The following is a 21,229-nucleotide window of genomic DNA, read 5'->3' as shown; positions in this document are numbered from 1 at the left end:
CCCTTGTTCTGCTACGCTTATTTTGACTGGGAAGCCAACCATGACCGTTCACCCTGTCTCCCTCTGATAATGTTTCTCTGCCGTGACTAGTTTGCATTGTTACTCGTATAAAGTGGAATGAGGTGTTTGATCCGGTCATGTTTAGAAATTTCATCCTTTTCACCACTGGCTTATTAGCTTTCGGTCAGCACAGACAGCTGCCTCGGTGTCCCAGCTGGGAACACTGGCCTCAGTAAACATATTTCTTACTCTTATATGGTCCCTGGCTTCCCTTGCCCTCGGTCCCATCTGTCTGATGGCAGGCTGCTGATTTCCGACATGGTCAGGTCCCCATCATCAGGCAGGGAGGAGTCTGAGACGGACAGCTTGAATCGTAAGACAACTTCAGTGTCCTCACGCAGGTCATGCTTTAGTAGACAAGATGCATACATTGGTGGATGAGACTGAGCTTCGAGGTGTTTTCAGAATTCAGTCTCCATAGGGGAAAGTCGGAATGCCCCCTGGGACTCACTCAAGCCCCCCTGAAGCTCCTTGCTCCTGATCCCCATCTCTCCCCTTCTTTCCCCTTTCTTCTCCACCTATATTCTACATGCTTTTCATGGGGCACAAATTCTTTAATTTCCATGATTAATACTAATACTAAAAATACACGTCCTTTGGCTTAAATTTGTGCTAAACGATAAACAGCTGATTTGAAACTTTCCACAAGAGCGCATTGTGAGATAGGGATCCGATAGGGAGTAGAGAGCCACTGTATTTGAAATGGGAGGCGTGAAACATGTTTTTGGAGGGGCGAAGTGGACAAAAGAGAAATTGGAGACACCGAGGGAATGCCTAGTCTCCTTTTTTTTACTTCAGGTTAGACGATAGGCTCTAGGGAGGGAGACCTGAAAAAGTAACAGGAAAACAACAGAACGAAAGCATGATTTCACAAAAAGCTCTCCCTGAGAAATAGACCATGATTTTCATCTTAAAAATGCATGTCACTTGACATTTGAAACTGCCAAAGTGACTAATAAGTACAAAGCTGAGGAACACACAGATGTTTTTCTGGGTGCATTTCTTCTTGTTTTTTCAAAAATAACTAATTTTGTAAACACTCATGATCCAGCAATGAAATTGTCCTATTTGCTTCAAACATACTTAATAAATGTTTAGCTTTACGAAAGAAAAACTGATTGTTTTGTTTTAAGGAAACTATGTGATTTCGTTTAGTGTATAATACTAAAGCTAGTATGTTTATTCGGACTGTAAAAATAATGCTGTGGAGGAAAAAAAAACAGGTTATAGTCTTTACAAGTCAAGGTGTGTGAAATGTCAAACATTTGCTTTATTTGTAATATTCCACTTAGCAAGTTCACATAGCAAACAGGAATGGGTTCATTTTTCTAAGCATCATGTCGTGTTTTCCTTGTAGGCAGTCTTATCAACTAGGTAATTAGAAAGCTCAAAAATTGTAGCTTAGCCTTCAAAGTAAAGTCTGTGCTCAGCCAAACTCCTGTTCCTTTCCTTTCTGTCCAGCTGCTCCTTTCTCTGAGCCCTCTGCCTCAGGCAGGCTGCTCGACCGTTTGTGCTCATACAACCTGGTTCCAGGTTCTCTCGTGTTCAAAAGCAAAGCATCAACCCTTAAACCCTGAAGGACACGACACATATTACAAAGAACTTGTTAGTCAAATTTGTTAGGTTAGTAAAATAAATATAAACCTCATATCTTTTCTAGTTAAAAAAAAAAAAAAAAGAACCTCCAAAGAAAGTTCTTATATAACTTCAGGTTCTATTCTACTAAAACATTCTTTTCAGAGATTTTTTTTTTTTTACATCTGTGGAATATAAGAGTATCCCCTCCACGAATATTTCTAGAAAAACTAACAGATACAACTCCATGATTATTTTGAATACACCTCTTTGGTCTATGGTGAATTCATCAACTCCACTTGAGAGTAGTGATTTACTAACTTTTCGGAGTTTCAATAGAGCACTTGGTTTGCTTAATTTCACAATACTCTCAATTGCCCTTCAAGTCAAATTTACACATCGACACATTCTAAAGATCGTTTTGATTGGTTTTGTGTTGACATTGGCAGTGGTGGGTGGACTGTGATTTAGTGATCGATAAAATCAAAAGCACGTGATGGTATCACAAGTGCCAGGGTATGTGAGAGGCTTTGCGTAGGGTCAGGCGATACCATCTGAGCTTTGTCTTTATCATTCTGCAGGGCTGCTCGGGTACCACAAGTCTGTCTTTGTGGTTTGTTAAACTGGCCTGTACTAAAAACTCTGTAAGAGCAGGAGGTATGGGGTCTAGAAACCTGGTTCTAATCCCAGCTCTGTCTCCTACCTGCCTTATGATCTCCCACTTCATTCTGTATCTTTCTGCTATAATTTTTTTTCTTTAAATGAGGTAAGTAATCCCTGGTTAGCGTAACTCCCATATAAGGGGGCAAATGTAGAAACCCAAGAACAATATAAGGGATTAGAGCATCGCACGATGTTTTAAAGTTAGATGGTCCTTAGCGATCTTTTACTTTAGTTCAATCTTACTTTTCAGAAGGGTGAAAAAGAGACCCAGGGCGGGGAGATGAGTTAGGCATGATTACGTAGCTGAGTAATGTGATTTGCTCTTGAGAAATTTACCACAAAGGGGTGCCTGGGTGGCTCAGTTGGTTAAGCATCTGCCTTCAGCTCAGGTCATGATCCCGGGGTCCTGGGATAGAGCCCTGCATTGGGCTCCTTGCTCAGCGGGGAGCCTGCTTCTCCCTCTCCCTGCCCCTCCCCCTGCTTGTGCTCCCTCTCTCTGACAAATAAATAAAATCTTAAAAAAAAAAAAGAAAAGAAATTTACCACAGAAATACACGAATAAAATGAAATAGCCAAAATCATTCACTGGATTGGCCCCCAATTTTCAGTCTTAAAAGCTTACCTTCTTAAAAGCCTACAAAGAAAACACAGTTGCAAAATCATAAACATATAAAATGAGTGTGCTCTTCAAACTCACGCAGGGGGTCTACTTGTATGTGAACTTCCTATTTGGGGCAAGGATTCTACCAAATGCTGACGAGCCTGAGAAATACCACTGGCAGAATCAGCCCGCTCTGTCACATAAGTCTGCCACCAGTGTTGTTGAGAAAATACTTCTGGGCGTGGAATGTTGCAGGTAATTTGTGTGTTACCTAGTGGCTGGTTTAACGGATAGAATGGTGTCCTTCTGCAGGATCTGCCCTTGGGTTTTCATTTGAGTCCCAACAGGACATGTCCTTTAGTAAAAGGTGTGTATTGTTATCATTTCATTCCAGTAGATGGTGACACAAGATTCCATGCTGAAGGCTGCCCTTGCCTCTCTTTGCCAGATTCATCATCAGCAATGGCCTGCAGACCAAGCACGGGGTGTTTGAGATCATACTGGAGACCGTGGACAGAGCCTTACCCATGGTGACCAGGAACAGGGGGCTGAGACTGGCCGAAGGGTCCACGGGCCTGCTCTCGCCTGACCTTCTGCAGCTGACCGACCCTGACACTCCAGTGGAGAACCTCACCTTTGTGTTGGCCCGGCTCCCACAATACGGTCAGCTTTACCTGCGGGGAACAGTGCCGCTTCAACATAACTTCACGCAGCGGGATGTGGACCGCAGGGATGTGGCCTACGGGCACCTGGGAGGGGGCTCTCAGGTTGACTACTTTACCTTTGTGGCCACGGATAGGACAAACCAAGGCTTTGTTGTGGATGGGAGAGTGAGCCAAGAACCTATTTCATTCACCATCCAGGCAAGTATGACAAACCCATGGGTCATTGCCACAGATGTAGAGAAAACAGCCTCCCTCCTTCCCTCCCTCCCTCCCTCCTTTTCTTTTCTTCTTTTCTTTTCTTTTCTTTTCTTTTCTTCCTCTCTTCCTTCCCCTCTTCCTTCTTTTCTTTTCTTTTCTTTTCTTTTTCTCTTCCTTCCTTCCTTTTTTTTTTTTTTTAAAGATTTTATTTATTTATTTGACAGAGATAGAGACAGCCAGAGAGAGAGGGAACACAAGCAGGGGGAGTGGGAGAGGAAGAAGCAGGCTCCCAGCGGAGGAGCCTGATGTGGGGCTCGATCCCAGAACGCTGGGATCACGCCCTGAGCCAAAGGCAGACGCTTAACCACTGTGCCACCCAGGCGCCCCTCCTTCCTTTCTTTTTACAGATTTATTTGTTTATTTGTCAGAAAGAGAGAGGGACAAGCAGGGGGAGAGGCAGGCAGAGGGAGAAGCAAGCTCCCCCCTGAGCAAGGAACCTGATGTGGGACTTGATCCCAGGAGCTTGGGATCACAACCTGAGCAGAAGGCAGACGCTTAACTGACTGAGCCACCCAGGTGCCCTGACCTTCCTTCTTTCATTCAAATATGTGCTGTGCGGTGGGTCAACAGCATGCCAGCCATATTAATATGGACATAATAACAGAAGGCATCAGGCATCTTCATACGGACAAGACAGATGTGGTCCCTGCATGCAGGCTATGACTAAGAATCCATGGTAAGACAGAAAGAAAGAGAAAACATGGGCTTTGGAGTCAGACTTGACTAGGTTGGAATTTATTGACTAAGTTTGCCACTTATTAGCGTGAGAGAGTCCTTTAACTCTTCTGATTTGACCTTTCCTCCTTTGAAAACCATGCCTTACAGCATTGGGGTGAGAATAAAATCAGACTAGGTATGGCAGGCACTAGTATATTGCCTGAAATATATTAGATATTCGATATCTTGTTCCTACTGTTCTAATATCTAAGTGTATTTTACGACGATACCTATTGGTTCACATCACCTACTGGCATTTTAATGGTTTCCGATTGAACACCTGGAAACGTACAAGGCAGCATCAGTATTACACATGACATAATGATGAGAAAACAACTGTAGCAGCTATGAGCATTGGAGCGTTAGCTGTGGGTCAGACCCATTTCATGTAAAGCTCATTTCCTTCTCAGGAAGAGGGGCGTTTTATTATCTGGATTTAATAGGTGTTCAGGAGTTCACAAGGTCAATAATTTGATCAAAACCATACAAAGACCCCCGGTCTTTCTGATCCCCAGTTCCGTGCCCTTCCTCTGGCACTGCTCTGCCACAGTTGTGTTGACTATTAGGATGATTTGGGGAGGGCATAGTGTGTTTTTGTTTTTTTAGTCAAAACACATCAAGCATGTTCTCTTTCTTACACCCTTGAATCCACTCTCCTTGGATGTATTTTATCCTGTTGTACACACTTCTACCAACTGTAGAAGAGATAAAGCTGCGTATCATTGCAGGATACCTTCTGATTATGTAAAATAATCACACTTTTCCGTTGCTCTTTAGTCTCTATGTTGGTGAGGGTGCTCCAGGGGAACAGCACAAGTGGGATTTATAGAGAGACAGAGAAAGAAAAAAGAAAGAGATTTATTTTCAGGAATTGGCTCACCACTGTAGGGTCTGACATGTCCAAAATCTGCAAGGCAGGCCAGCAGGATGGAAATTCCAGCAGAAATTGATGTTGCAGTCTCGATCCCAAAGGCAGTCTGGATGCAGAATTGCTTCCTATCTAGCGGACCTCTGTCTTTGCTCTTAAGGTCGTCAACTGATTGGATGAGGCCCGCGTACATTATGGAGGGTAATCTGCGTTACTTAAAGTCAACTGACTGAAATGTTAATAATAACCAAAAAATACCTTCACAGCAACATCCATCCTGCTGTTTGACCAAACAACAAGCATCATAGCCAGCAAAGTTGACACATAAAATTAGCCATCACAGTCTCTAAGGTGGAATCTGAGTAGAAAGGTGGGGAGTCATGGTAACATAGAGTGGATGCTGGATGAGTCTTTGGCTCTAGGAAGGTCCAGAAAAATGTCATAAAATTATGATGCACTGGAAGAAGGGAGAAGGTACTGATATTATTGACACAGTATGAAAGAAGTACTTTGCACGTTGTAAAATTGTATGTTTTAATTGTTATTTGTCTCATCCCACTCTTCAACCTATTAAAGTATTTTTCCCTGACTCCTGACTGCCCACATTCGGTAGAGAAATGTCAATGTACTATCCAACCAGTAATACTTCTCTCAGTCTGTTTGGCTGCAAATTTGTAGGAGTTCTACATTCTAAGTACAGGTATGAGAGTTCCTTCCTACCCTGCAGAGTAGACAAGGAAAAGGGAGTAGAATTTAGAAGAAGTATCAGAACTTAAATCAGGCCTGTCCCAACACCAACACTCATCTTACAGAGCACAGTTATTGTAAGAGAGTGATCTCTTGGTGGTTGCAGAATTTACTGATAGAAATGTTGGATATTTGTTGTAAAGATTCCTTTTCATTCAAAGTACAAGGTGTGTTTTGCCATAAAATACAATTATGTGTAGACAAGGAAAGTCTCAAACTTTCTCCCATAATTCCCCTGAATTTTCTGGTCTTTCGGAGCAGAGAGGTCAGGCAGTTTAGGAATTAAGTAAAGGATGCCCCTCCGTCTCTTGCCTTCAAGAGTTTTTTTGGTAAGACAGTAATATGTCTACCACCGCTGAGTCACAACTTGTTCCAAATAAATCTCCGAAGTGTGGGTGTATTACTCTTATGGTCCCATCCTGAGTGCGACTGAGGGCAAAGTCGCCGGACTTCACAAATATAAAACACAGCTGCATTTTGCTGATACCAGCATGCACAACCTGACATGCATGTTGTAGGAAATCACGTCTGTCTGACCAGGACACTGCAATCTTGCTGCAGTGAGCCTTGTACTCTTCTCTAAATGGGGACGGGTCTGGCGATGAGGGAGAAAGGACCAGTGCTGATACTTTCTATGGTTTACACGTGTCTGAGATGATTTTCAGTGAATCCAACACAAGTTCTCAAAGGATGTAGCCTTCTTTTCTTTTAAAAAATGCCTTCTACTCCAATATTTTTAAATGCTTCTGATATACTAAGCCAGAAGACCTGTTGCTGAAGAAGTTTAATGAGATTAAGGGCAAATGTGACCAAAGACACAACAGGAGACCATGTAACCAGAGTTTTTATTTTTAAAATATTTAAAAAATATATTTTAAATATGTTAAAATTTTAATTTAATAATATATAATAAAATTTAAATATAAAATATATTTATATAAAAATTTATATGTTTATATAAAAATTTATGTTTATATAAAAATTTAAATATAAAGAAATTTAAATATATATAATAATATATATATTTAAAAATATTTTTAAAACAAATGATCACAACAGGCATTTATTTCTTTTGGATCACTTTTTGTTTTTAAGGAAAATACAACATAAAAAAAAACCCCATACCTGCACCCAGCTGGTTATAGCATTGAGGATTTCTTTCATGGCTCTGAGTATTTTTATTTTTCTCACCTGCCATTCACCATCCCTCCTACTGGCCTACTGGCCATCAGGGTTGAAGGAGCCTCTCTCCCAAAAGGCCATGATAACTATTTGACTCCCCGCCTCCCACCCAATTGCACAGCTCTGAAGTTGTCATGCACATTTTTTAGGAGAGGAGAATGACAGTTTTGAAAATTTTTGTTGCTTTTTTCATTTGTAAAATAATTGTTTATTGTAAAGAATTCATAAGCTACAGAAAGGGACAAGAAAAAAAATCCTTCACAATCACACCACTCAAAGGTAACTACTCTTGGGGCACCTGGGTGGCTCAGTCGGTTAAGCATCTGCTTTTGGCTCAGGTCATGATCCCCGGGGTCAGGATCCCTGCTCAGCGGGTAGTCTGCTTCTCTCTCTCCCTCTGCCCCTCCCCCAGCTTGTGCTCTCTCTCTCTGGCTCTCTCTTAAATACGTAAAATCTTAACAAAAAGCGAACAAAACAAAGATAACTACTTTTGGTGGCTTCCTTTCATTTATTCTGTCCAATTAAAAAAATGGGAGGATATTATATGTACTACCAAGCATATTGCCTGTTTCTACTCTTTATTATGAAAATTTCCTAGTGTCATTAGATCTTTCTTGAAAACATAATTTTTAAAGGCTGAATAGCACACAGTGTCAGGTGGAGAAGGTTTTTAAATCCCCTTTTGGACTTCTGGTTTTATGGATTTTTTTTTTTGTTAATTGCTATTATAAATTATTTATTTAGTGAACATAAATATGTATATGTTGATATATATGTATGATGTACGTATATATGTGTACCCACACACATTTTGTGTACCCATCTAATAATCTCCACAGGACGTACTCAGAAAAGTAAGCTTTGGGTCAGAGTATATACGCATTTTTAATATATATGTATGCCAAATTTCTCTCCCAAAAATTATCACTAATTTGCACCCCTACCAGCAAAAGATAAAAATGCCCGCTCCTCCAAACAGTTACCACATGATGTATGATTGTTTTTGTAAGTAAAAAAGGGACCTCGACAACCTAAGAGGGAAAAAAATATTTGATTGTTAGAAAATCCCATATAGAAATACATAGTGAAGTCTGATATTTCCCCCACTCCACAGCAACTGAACAGGTTTGTGTAAATGCTCCCAGAATTTTGTCTGAACATATAGATGAATAAAAATGGTACTATAGTCATCTCCTATTCTACAACTTACTTGTTTTTTGTTTTTTGTTTTTATTTTTATTTTTTACCAGTTCACACTAAGTTGTGGAAATTATTTTCAGTTCCTCCTACCTCAGTTTTTAAAATAGCTGAATAATAGTTTGTTATATCATCCTATACAAGATGATACAAGTCTGATCATGGCACTTACTTTTTCTTAGCTAGGGTGAACCAAGGTTTATAACAGTATCATTTTGGGGTACATGAAGTGAACAACTGAATGGTTAAGAGTAAGAGGAATGGAGACCATGGTCCTATACCTGTTTTCCAGTATGAGTGGTGAACTGTGCTTATCCATTCAAACCTGCTCCTTCTCTAGCTTCCCACAGTCATTTGCAGGATGGGCCAAGCTTCATACCAGACCTGAATGAGGCCCTTTGCAGTGTTTGAACCTCTATGCCTCTTGCACTCATGAGTAATTTCCCATCCACTCAATATCTTCACGAACTGAGTCTACCTGTTTAGTTACCTGGTTCTCATCCTCAGTGAAACAAATACACAAATGTGTATAAATGATCACCTTTCATTTTTTTCTTACCAACATATTTCTGGGTTTTTTTTTGTTTTGTTTTTAAGAGAGAGTGCACGAGCAGGAGGGGAGGGACAGAGAGAGGGAGAGAAAGAATCTTAAGCAGGCTCCATGTTCAGCCCAGAGCCAACTCAGGGCTCAGTCTCACAACTCTGAGATCAAGAGTCGGATGCTTAACCAGCTGAGCTATCCAGATGCCCCCCTGTTTCTGTTTTTTATTCAACATTTATGCCATTTGAGCAAAGATGTGCCCCCAAAATGTTCAATGCGTTCGTGATGCATATCCTTATGTATATCTTTATAAGCTTTTTTCTGTATATCACCAAACACTGGGAAAATGGAAGAATCCTCCTCTGGAGCTAACGTTAAGTTTGCATTACAATTCTTGGGTCAGTTTTAATATATTCATTCAACAAATATCCGTTGAGCTGCTCTTACAGTTCAGGCACTGTGCCAGGTGCAGGGAATAAAGGGAGGGGTAGGGTGGAGACATGATGTCTACCGTCAGGGAGCTTATGTCCTAATAGGAGAGTCAGACAATGGACAATTAACAAAGCTGAGTCAAAGTTTACAATAGAAAGTTAGCCTCTGTTCCAGGCATTATGATATTTACTGAGGATACTGTGAACAAGCCAGCTGTTAGCAGAAATGAACAAATGAGGAGGATAAGGAATCTGAAGTTTGGGATAGATTATCATTGTTAACCATTAAGACCCTGTGTTGCTTGGAGATGAGAAACCTTTGTATAAGATTGTATGTAATTATTGACTACCCAGGTTGACCGGTTGGACAAAACAGCCCCCTACATCACACACTTGCATTCCGCTTCTCAAGTGGGGCTCCTGAAAAATGGCTGTTACGGAATTTACCTCACTTCCCATGTGTTGAAGGCATCAGACCCTGACACCGATGACAATCTGATCATCTTTAAGATTTTACGAGGCCCCCAGCATGGACATCTGGAGAACACAACAACAGGTACTGCCTTCCTTAATCCTTGTAATTGCTCATCTTAAAATACCCCGTAGCTGGCAAGGCTAGAGAGTAATTTAATTAAGTGTAGGCCCATTTGGTAAACACTCCCCAGGGCTTACTTGATAGATGCAGTTTATAAATCAATATTGGTGCTAAAGAGGGTTTGAAGCTGAGCTTTCCTAAATTCGTCTTGAGTGGGAGAATCAAATACTGATACACAGCTGTTCATTGTTCACAATTCTTTTTAACACCCAGATCGTAATATATTCAGAGGAACACAGTGTCAGGACCGCTTTCATATTTGTGACTAATTTTTTTTCTATCAGCAATTCTAAATGATGTCAGTTCATTAAACAACAAAAAATAATTGGGAGGGGTATAAAGCTTTCTTTGGATTGTATATTATTTCTTCTTTAGGAAGACAATGATCAAAATTTGCCACTAAAAAGGGTGGCACAGAATTAGAGATTTATTACTGTATCTTCCTACTCTCCCTCTATTTTTATATTTTCTTTAAGGCACAATATTTCTGAGCCAAAGTAAATTTTAAAGCCTAATTTAAGCTTATTGCATATGAATTTTAAGATACTTGCAATAATGTTAATTTCTTTAAAAATATATACTTTGGCTGTTTTTAAAGCTGTGCTTAAAATAAAATAGCAATAAAATTTATCAGCTTTTATTTAATTTTTTGTTTGATTCCCTGTGAAATTCATTTATTTCTTTCTTGTAGGTGAATTTATCCATGAGAAATTTATTCAAAAGGACTTAAACAGTAAGACCATTCTTTACATCATAAACCCATCTTTGGAAGTGAATTCAGATTTCATGGAATTTCAAATCATGGACCCCACAGGGAACTCTGCCACTCCTCAAATGTAAATTATTTTGCTTATTCAGTGGTCCTGTACACAATGTCCAGAATATATCTGATTATGAATGTGAAATAGTCTTTTTCAAAAAAATCCAAAGATTAATTGGTAGGCCATTTTAGAAGCTTATAGAATTTATTTTGGAGAAAGAATTTTCTTTCTAATTTGTGATAATGGGAAAGCCAGTAGCCTTGTAAGGTATGGGAATATTAAAAAGTTAACGTATAGAGGTGCTGATCACTCATATCACTCATGGCAATGCATACGCTCAAGCCCGCAGAGTGGTTTCTTTCTTGATAAGTCACTCACATCCAGGACTGAGCTTGCAGGCTCACGGGCAAATCGTGCAGCAAGAGGTCACTCTAGGACTGCGTTAGTAACCAGTCTTTGAAAATACCTACAGCAGGAAGAATGGGGTAGTCAGGAAGGGTCCACAAAACATCTCTTCCCTCCAAAGAAAACAAAAAAACCCTCCCAAATGATTACTTGTGACTGCTTCTATAAGTTAATAAACTGATCACAGATAAGATGAAGACAGTGTAAAGGGGAAAATAGACTTGAAGAAATACTAAGTGACACTTCGAAATTGTATGAAATGTACAACAAGGGTAACAAATCCTCACGATGAACAAGATGAACAGACCATCCTAATATTTCTGACTGGGCCCCTGTTCTAAATTTCTCTTCACTGCAGAGCTTGGATAACTCACCAATCATCAGATAATCACAGAAAGGCTAATGAGAGTCCGATTCTCCTTATGCTGTGTTTTTCTTCTGAAATTTGACACCCTTCCCAGTCCCCTCATAGAAAAGTTGTTCATTTATCCTAATTTCAGTGTTTGCCATAACCTTGTCATACCACACATCGTCAGTGAGTACAACCCCTTTATGGGCCTTTTATGACAGAATACGGACAAAGGAAGAAAACAAATTCACCTCTGTTCTCGCCATTCTTACTTTTTCTGACTCTGAATTGTAGTTCCAACAATTGCCAGCAGAGGTCTCTATAGTCATTGTTAGAAAAATGCATCCTCGCAGCAAAATTCATTCCCAGATTCCCACCTCCAGTTGACCTCCTAAAGGTTAGTACCTGGCCCAGATTCATAACCTTAACAGATTTTTATTAAGTAGCTATTATATGCCAGGTTCACAGTACTAGATGTTGGGGAAATAGGCATGAATAAGGAAGACCTGGGCTTTGACATTAAAATATAATCATGAGGTTGTAAAACTATAATGGAGGACCACCACCCAATAAACCGGTCTTGTCCAAGAGAAATGATTCCTTGGCATTGCAATCTTTATAGAAAATACATTACCTAACTGCAATTTCAGACGAGTGTCTTCTAATTCTCAAGAAAATGGAAAAAAAAATCCTGCTCCGAAATCATTAATAAATTGATTACATTTGCTTTTTAATAATTCAACTAAAGAACGGGACTCTTGACCAGACTTGCTGGTGACCTAATGCTGACCGCTGCTCCTCCACATGTGAACGTAGCATGGCTGACAGGATATTTTTCTTCCGCAGTGGGGCTAGATGGATATTGCTTCAACTGCACACCCTTTTCATTCCTCGTTGTTTACCAAGGACGTTGCTTTTGAAGATGATTTATGTTGTTAAAGAATTCTCAGATTCATAGGAGAAACACAGAAGAATTTATAACCTTAATTGAGGCTATTTTAAATAGACTCCTGCTTCCGTGATATCAATTTTCATGTCCCTTGCTGAAGAAATTTCTAGATCAACTTGAAATGATTGGAACCAGTGGAATAAGACGATATGAAATATGCCTACCAGGGGTTAACCCAGAAGTCATTTCAATTTGATTCTGAGATCTTTTGTTTTCTTTAGGGTGGGTAGGGAGAGATAGAAATTATTCAGCACTTACCTTTGTAATTTGGGAATGGTATAGTTGTCCCTAACCTCATTTGTAAATAGATCATTTTTGGAACAAGAACCCCGTTATTCCAGTAAGAACCAATGTTGTGAAGAGTCGTCTTTCCAAAACAGCCCACAAGAACCTAGTTACAGGTACAATATATGTTACAGGTATTTGCAGTACAATTGTTTCTACTCTGTTTTTCTTTTTTTTAAGATTTTGTTTATTTGGGGGGGAGAGAGAGAGCACGCGAGTGTGCGCACACACACACACACACACACAAGTTGGGGGAGGGGCAGTGGGAGAGGGAGAAGCAGACTCGATGCAGGGCTCAATCCCAGGACCCTGGGATCATGACCTGAGCTGAAGGGAGACGCTTAACCGACTGAGCCATCCAGGCATCCTCTACTCTGTTTCATTGCTCTTGAATCATCACAAACTCCCAATGAGTTAGGTACCATCATAATCCAGAGTTTATACACAAGAAAACTGAAACACGGAGATAGGAGGTGACTCTTCTAGGCTCATGCAACTAATTAGTGAAGGAGCTGGGATTCAGGCCCAGGAAGGGTGGCTCTCAAGTCCATGGTTTTCCTTATTGCACTAGAGACCTTCTTGCCCACTCTCAACAAGTCAGCTAAACCAGCCTACCGGGAAAGGAGCAGCAGACTTATCTCCCTGCTTTATCTCCAGTCATTGGCCACCCAGGCAACAAGGAAGGAGGAATACATACTCTTCAAGGACTTTAAGTTTTAGGGTTTTTTTTTAAGTAAATCACAGCTATTAATATTAATGTGCGCCCCATCTCCAACACACTGGGAATTATGGTATAGATAACAAAAAGCCACTGGACTTAGAGCCGAAGAACAGGGCTCGAGCTTTGGGTCTGCCATTGACCTAGGTGATTTTGCAAGCCTTAGTTATCTCCTCTGTCAGATGAGGGCTATCCCACAATTTGTTTAGAGAAACAAATGAGATAAAACATGTGAGAACATCTTGTACATTTAAAGTCCTTGACAAATGTAACTTGTGGTGGTGATAACTGTTGCTCATTCATATAAGTACAAGACTGACTATTTGAAGAAGTACCCCGGAGACATCTGGTGACCGATCTCTAATTAGAAATCAATGCTGGGATGATTCACGAAGTAAACAGTCAATATGCTTATTAATCAATAAGCTAAGTCTTGTGTAATTTCATATTCTTGTTTGTCTTCAACAGGATTAATAGATTAATATTCCATGTACTTGTAGGGGTGATAACCTTCTGTAACAAAGCTAAAGGGACCATCGGGTACAATCTGGAGCAGAAAGGAAGCTCTTTTCAAAACCAAGAAGGACCCATGTTCAGAATCTTGATTGCTAGCAAGTTTTTGCTATTGCAACATTTCTATAGAATATCAGTTCTGAAGGGTCAATAGAGATTCCATTAGAAAAAGTGTTAGGAAATCTCGATTTAATCAAGCTTCTGTGGGCACCTGGGTGGCTCAGTCGGTTAAGCATTTGCCTTCTGCTCAGGTCATGATCCCAGGGTCCTAGGATCGAGCCTCCCCATTGGGCTCCCTGCTCAGTGGAGTATCTGCTTCTTCCTTACTCTTTCCCTCTGTGTGCGTGAGCTCTCTCTCTCTCACATAAATAAATAAATAAATAAATAAATCTTAAAAAAAAAAATTAAGTTGCTGCTAGCTAGCTAGCTTGCATGCTGTTTAACTGCATTACCTCCCAGAATCATGGAGATGCTTGTATGGAGTGGGAATCTCTGAGACAGGGATATATAGTATGTAACAGATCTCAACTCGATTTGACTGTAGAACTACCACCACCCTGCCCCAGAATAGCTCATGGAACAAATTTTTCATGGAATACATTTGGGAGGCATTTTATCGTAAATAGAAATTATTTTATAACACTGAGATTCATGGAAATTTGCATAAAGATTTAGATTTGGCCAAGTGCCTAAATTTCAGGCACTGTGCTAGGTGCTTTCACATATGTTGTCTAATTTAATCTGCAAAATACAATCCTCTGAGGGTGATAAGGAAATCAGGCTCAAAGCATTTAAGTAATTGGCCAGAAGTCGCGAAATGAATGAATGGCAGAGCCAAAAGTGACCCCTGACCTCGCGACCTCAAAGTGAGCGCTCATCTTATTGGCTCGTGCCTTGGTGTGACTCAGTCACACGCAGATCTATTCTCTAGCCCTGCACCCATCTCAAGATGGTCCGCAGAGCTCCCAAACTCAGCTACACAGGACTCACACTGTTCGAAAATGCCTTTGCAGACCACAGAATGCAGCCAACTTCTGACCGAGGCAGTTTCTTCACACATCTCCTGTCCTGACCTCTTTCATGTGCCTACTGGGGGAAAAAAGTGAACTTCAAAGGAAAAGTTGACCCACGCTGAAGTTCCTCATCACTCTGGGTCGCTTCTCCAGCTGCTGCACGATTCCAAGGACTGATTCTTCTCCTCCCTCTGGCTACCCTTATTCATTCCTGGCTTTGAAAGAGAAGGGACAAAAAGATATCAAACAGCAAAGAAATTTCTAACAGGCGCACCCTGCGATGTTTCAGCAACTTTTATGAAACAGCTTGCAGGGGAAGAGGTTGAAAGTCTCGGCGAGGTAAAGTTTTCACGTAACCTGCAAGCCAGAAGTTGAAGTGTTTGTCTCTGGATAGACTGAAGACAGTGCAAAGGAAGGGAAGGGAAATGGCACTTATTAAGCACCCACTGTGTACAGGTGCTCTATACATATTAACAAATTTCAATTTTCATCGTTTAACATGAGTATAATAATTCTGCTCATTTTAAAGCTAATGAAAACTGAGACCTCGAGAGACTGCATAACTGACCAGAATCACACTAATAAGTGGTTGCAAGATGTGTCTGACTCCAAAGCTCTTGTTTTGGGTACTCAGTGTGCTGCCTCCTGGCTAAACACTGTTTTCCCATTACCACGAGAGAAAGACAAAATGGAAAACACAGGTGTTCATAGCATGAGATTATGGAGATTGATAACATCCTCTCTGAATTGATAAATCTTAGAATACTCGGAAAAATATTTTTTAGCCTTTCAATTTTCTTAAGTCATATGCTACTTGATTATACATGAAGATCTAGTTGGAAGAATAATTTAATCACAATTTTAGCTTCTATAAAACCTTTCACCGAGAAACTCGAAATACTTAATGAGTATTCATTAAGGCTCATTTAAGCCCTTTGAAGTACAGACTCCTCATTATTTACACTTGGGGAAGTGAGGAAACTGAGGCATAGAGCAGCTAAGTGCCTTTTCTACACGCTCTTGTTAACCTAGATTAATGTTCCAAATCCCAAACTGGGGTTTTAATCCCAAGTCTTTCTTTCAGTTAATTGTTTCTTCATATAAATGACTCAAGTAGCCACAAAATGAAATATCAGAAAGTGTGTGTGTGTGTGTTTTTACAACAACACTACTGACAGTTTGGGCCAGGTAATTCTTTGTCATGGGCTGGGGGTGAGCTGGGGGCAGGCAGGGTGTCCTGCGCATTGCACGATGTTTATAGCGTCCTTGGTCTCTACCACGAAATGCCACTGTCACCCTCCTCCCGGCTGTGACAATCAAAGCTGTCCCTAGACATTGCCAAATGTTGAGAATCATGCACATACCTTAGAAAATACCATAGCCGTGTGTTAAGCAATCATGCTTTACGGTCCAATGCTCTTTTGTCAACGCCATCCTTCCCGACACTCTAATAAAGTACAGTCACAGCGAAAGAATCCAGAGTAAGGGTTAGAAAGAACATGTGAGGGTCACCTCTCTTAGCATTTTTTCAAATTTTGTGAAATATGATGTTAATAGGGCCGGGGAGACAAAAGTTTCGGCGATCAACTTAGCTCCGGAAACAGTGGGTGAACAAGATCCCTTCAGTCGTTGCACAAATATCTATTGAGCACTTACTGTTTTCCAGCCACTCACCAGGGGACTTGGGAATACATCAGTGAAGCGAAGACCCCTGTTTACTTGGGAGCATAGTTCATATCTAAATGAATGAAATAGTATGTTCCACATGATACTACTTTGGGAAATGAAAAAGTTGGTCAGGGTAAGGGGGAGCACAGATGCTGGGCTTTAGGGATAGATTGCAATTTTAAATTGGGTGTTTAAATGGCTTTTCTTATGCTCATCAGCAAAAGTTAGAGAAACGTCAACAAAAATGTTATCTGAGAATCAACTATGTGAAATCTACAATAGAAGTGTAGTGTTAATATTATTGTGTCTAATATTATTACTTATAAATTATGTCCTATACATCCTTAAATCACACACGTGTACACACACACATCTCTTCCCTCGGGGGTCCATTGTTAAAATATTTATAACAATATCACTGCTTATATGAATATATAAAATATAACAAGGCAATATGTAAATTTTAAATATGTGCTAAAGTTAAACAAAAGAAGAGGCATTAAACGGAGACAGGAAACAAAGCAAAGCAAGACAGATTCCTTGTGCTGCACTTTGAGCTCATTTTGTGCGTGGCAGGAGGACCAGAAGCCTCATGACTTCTAATCCGATTTAATCTCCACTGATCAATCCTATGTCTTCCATTCACAGTAGTGGTTGTTGGGAATTCAAATTCAGTTTCCCTATTAAATCAAATTTCCTGTTGTGGTCAGTACCTCACAGTCACTGAGGGAAGTGTTTCTCAACTGAGGATGACTTACTCCTCAGGGACATTTGGAAATTTCTGGAAGCAGTTTTGTTTGGAGAGGCTGATGTGACTGTGTCGAGTGGGCAGAGATCAGGGATGACACTGTCTTACAATGCACCGGACAGCTCCGCATCAAAGACTCATCTGGTCCCAATGTCAATAGTGTCCAGGTTGAGAAACCACGACCTAGGGGTTTAAGGAGTTCCCACTTCTTGCTAAATGACTTGAAATGATCGCCATGTGGGTTTCACATAAAGAGTGTCTGTAAACTTCATTTCTGACCTTAGATTGAGCTTTGCCCAATGGCAATAGGACAAGGGAGGGATCATTAAAACGTGAAGATTCTATCCAAGCCTCGTGTACATGACCCCTACACATCCAGAGCTTTCCAAACTTCTCTCGTGGGTGCCTGCATCTGGTCGTTTACAGGATGCCCAGCATACAGCTGTGTGACTTCTTGCAGGCGGAATTTCTCGTTTCTTTCAGGTGTTTGTGTAGAATTTCAGCAACAAGCCTCAGCAAGAGAAAGATCTCAAATTCAGTACTGCAAAACCCAAACACATTCAAAACGTGTGTCACGCCTATCCTACAGGTGTGCATATGCTTTGTGATTTAAATATTTTTCTCGAAAGTAGATAGCATGACTTAATTTCGTGGCTTTTCAATAGATCTTGATTATTCGTCGTGAGGAGTTTTAAGAAAAGACACTAGAGCGTTGTGTAATGACAAGCTTATCCTGTAGGCAGTATGCAGCATTCTAATCGTGCATCAGGGAAATGCACGCACTTTCCCAAACACCAGAGCCCTTTATGCTTTGAAGCTGAACAGCACTCTGTGTGGTCCCTTTACGGATCTAGATCAGCAATCAAATTGCATTTAGCTTTAGGCCTTGAGGTCACCTGGATCTGCAGTGACACTGATGAATTTTTGCTTGTCCTGGTTCCCATTAGCGGCGGATGGATGGATGGATTCTCAGAAGACTGGACATTGAAACTCATTTAAACCTTATTGAGACTTAGCTGAACTCCACCCATCTTCATCTATTTCACTCATTCCCACTGCTCTTCCGTCCTTCCTGTTTCATCTTGCTGTCCTTTCTCCCAATCCATCTTGTTGATTTTTCTTCCCCTTCTCACTTAGCAGGGTCCTTTAGGAATTCTTTGCCACATGTTATTTTTATGGGCATTTATACTAGCCTCGTTGCTTGTTATCTTGTGATTCTTTAAGCGTAGACGTTTATTTCTTTATTTTTTGACTGTTCCGTGCCAGATTTGAATTCCGTCACATTGAAGACCCATGAGGATCCCAATATTTCTAATACAAGGATTCTGTTTTCATGTCAAAATTTTATGAAACCCAGCATGCCAGTAATGATAAATTTCATATGATAAACATGTATGTTCATATAGGTTCCTGAAGCTCTGACGTAATTACATACTCCCACACTATGTTGCTGCCCTGGCCCATGGTCCTTGGAGTAACAGTGCGGTTAAGTTTATCTTGCTGGCGAACTTAGAGTATGTGACTGCGACACGTGATTGGTGCAAAGACATGAAGTGGATATTCGGGGATAAACTTATTCTCTAATTATGGTCTCCAGCAAAGCCTGGAGAACCCTGTGAAACCCGTACTCTGCATGGCGGCGCCCAGAATTTCTAGTTGTGAGAAAAAAACTGTAAATAAAAATGCATTAGGAAGTCTAGAAGAAAGAGTCTACATCCAATTGGAAGATTGGGAACCACTGAGGGGTTTGCAAATGCAGAATGAAAGGAACATGAGAGAAACAAAAGCAACGGAAGTGTGTTAAGTGATCATTGTGAAGATTGCTTGTGTCCTATACACTCGTGCCTCTGATTTTCTCCAGTTTTCTGAAAAAAAAGAAAAGAAAAGAAACAGAAGAGAAAGAAAGTTTCTATATTATAAGGAGTAAAGTAGACAGTTTCCATCCAATGTTGGGCTCACTAAATCTGTGGGAAAAAGACCACCCCCTATTTTTCAGGCTTATTCAGTTGTATTGCTTTATCCAAACTCCGTGTCAGTCAGCCCTTTTAAATGCACGGAAGAAGGAACAGATAATGGTTATAAAACCCATGCACATTGTAATTCCAAGGCACATCCTGAAAGATAACTAGTTATTAAATCGAACCCAAGTTCAGAGAAGGTCTGTGTCCGGAGCAGTCCTTGATGTACCAGTGAAGGCCAAAACATAAGAGAGAAGATTTCCTATCAAGGTACTTTCCATCAATAAATGTCTCCTTGAACTTCACTGCTCCTGGTTCCTTTCCCTTCAGAGGGCTCACGTTTGAGTCCCTCTGACAGCCTTTCAACCTTAGTTTGTGCATTTGTAAAGTCGAACTCTAATACTCCTCCTAACTCACGGCATTGTTGTAAGCATTGGATGAGATTGTTAGTAAAAGTTATTTTTGAGCTAAAACGTACCAAATAAGCATAAGGCATTTTTAGCCCTGGTGTAGGTTGATGAACCACGCCTGTCACCAGGATATGAGCCAGTGGTTCAATCTCCTATCAAGCAGAGAATCCCTACAGGCATTTACTGTGCATTTTTAAAAAAATGATTTTCCCTTTTCTTTTCCTGTCACGCACAGTTTGGAGCTGAAGTGGTCTCATATTGAATGGTCACAGACTGAATATGAGGTCTGCGAGAATGTGGGCGTGTTGCCCTTGGAAATTACCAGAAGGGGATATTCCGTGGACTCAGCCTTCGTGAGTGTGAAGGTAACAACTCTAGCATGCAGACTGTCAGGCTAAAGCTTGGGTTGCTGGTTGGTGCCTTTGATTATTTTCTGAAAAAGAAAACCAGAGTAGCCAAGGAAATTTCAAATTGCAGGATTACCACATTATTTTAGAGTTTCTACATCCAACATTTCCTTGTCCTTCCACCCTTTATCTAGCTTCATTAGCTCTTAGGTAAGATATTTCAACCCCGTTTTTAGTTTTTAAATCTAGTCATTAAGTCTTGAAGTTTGACTTTACAGGGAGATATATCCAACCTGGTGAACTAGGGCCAAACTGCCTTGGAAGAGAAAGTTTGTATGTAAGACCTTCTGTGCGGTCTCCAGAGCAAATTTCAACCCCCAGATGGCTTTCTCTTAGTATACCCCCAAGATCACTTCCTAGGGCCTCGGTGCATAAGGGAAATCAAGGACAAACTTATCTTAAGAGTCGCCCAAGTTGAAATTAAGAGTGCACATATCAATCCAGGCTTCCGAAATACAAAGAATATTCAGTAATCACTTTTAGATTAGTCAGCTCGTTATTCCTTTCCATTGGCATGGATCATGGAGTGCAACTTACAGCTTCTAGAATTGAAGGATCTTGTTAGGAGTCACTATCACAGTAACACTTCAAGAAAACAACGGCTTGAAAAGCTTTCACCAACTAAAAATGGTGGACGAGCCTTGGAGACTCTGCTCCTCAATCTCATGAAAGAGGCAGTGATATTAGCTTCTGGAAAAAAATGGCCATCTCTGTTTAGTCTCCATTACAATAATACATTCAAATCACCTTCAGAACACTGTGCACCTAGATTCTGCCATGTCCACACTTGGCATGTATCTTTCCAGTGGGCATAGACTCTCTTTCCCGGATCCGTGGGTGCCTTATTGTTATTGAAACATCAGACAACTTGGTATGCCCTATAATTTCCCAGCAGATTGTCCGTGCAAAAAGAAATCTGCCTGAACAGTTTTTAAATAATGCTTT

General features: G+C 40.5%; 1 protein-coding gene across 1 annotated transcript in view; it reads left to right on the top strand.

Moving 5' to 3' along the window:
- Window positions 1-21,229, top strand: part of FREM1 (FRAS1 related extracellular matrix 1) — a 139,777-nt gene that overhangs the window by 92,713 nt on the left and 25,835 nt on the right. Inside the window, exons 24-27 of the mRNA XM_008689835.2 lie at window positions 3,348-3,762; window positions 9,860-10,061; window positions 10,792-10,936; window positions 20,113-20,242. Of these exons, the coding sequence (XP_008688057.2) occupies window positions 3,348-3,762; window positions 9,860-10,061; window positions 10,792-10,936; window positions 20,113-20,242 (892 nt within the window). The remainder of the gene's footprint in view (window positions 1-3,347; window positions 3,763-9,859; window positions 10,062-10,791; window positions 10,937-20,112; window positions 20,243-21,229) is intronic.

The sequence above is a fragment of the Ursus maritimus genome, unplaced genomic scaffold (genome assembly GCF_017311325.1).
Source record: "Ursus maritimus isolate PB19 unplaced genomic scaffold, ASM1731132v1 scaffold_17, whole genome shotgun sequence".
NCBI lineage: Eukaryota > Metazoa > Chordata > Mammalia > Carnivora > Ursidae > Ursus > Ursus maritimus.
Note: the sequence above shows the minus strand (reverse complement) of the source record. Positions and strands in the feature narration are given on the sequence as shown.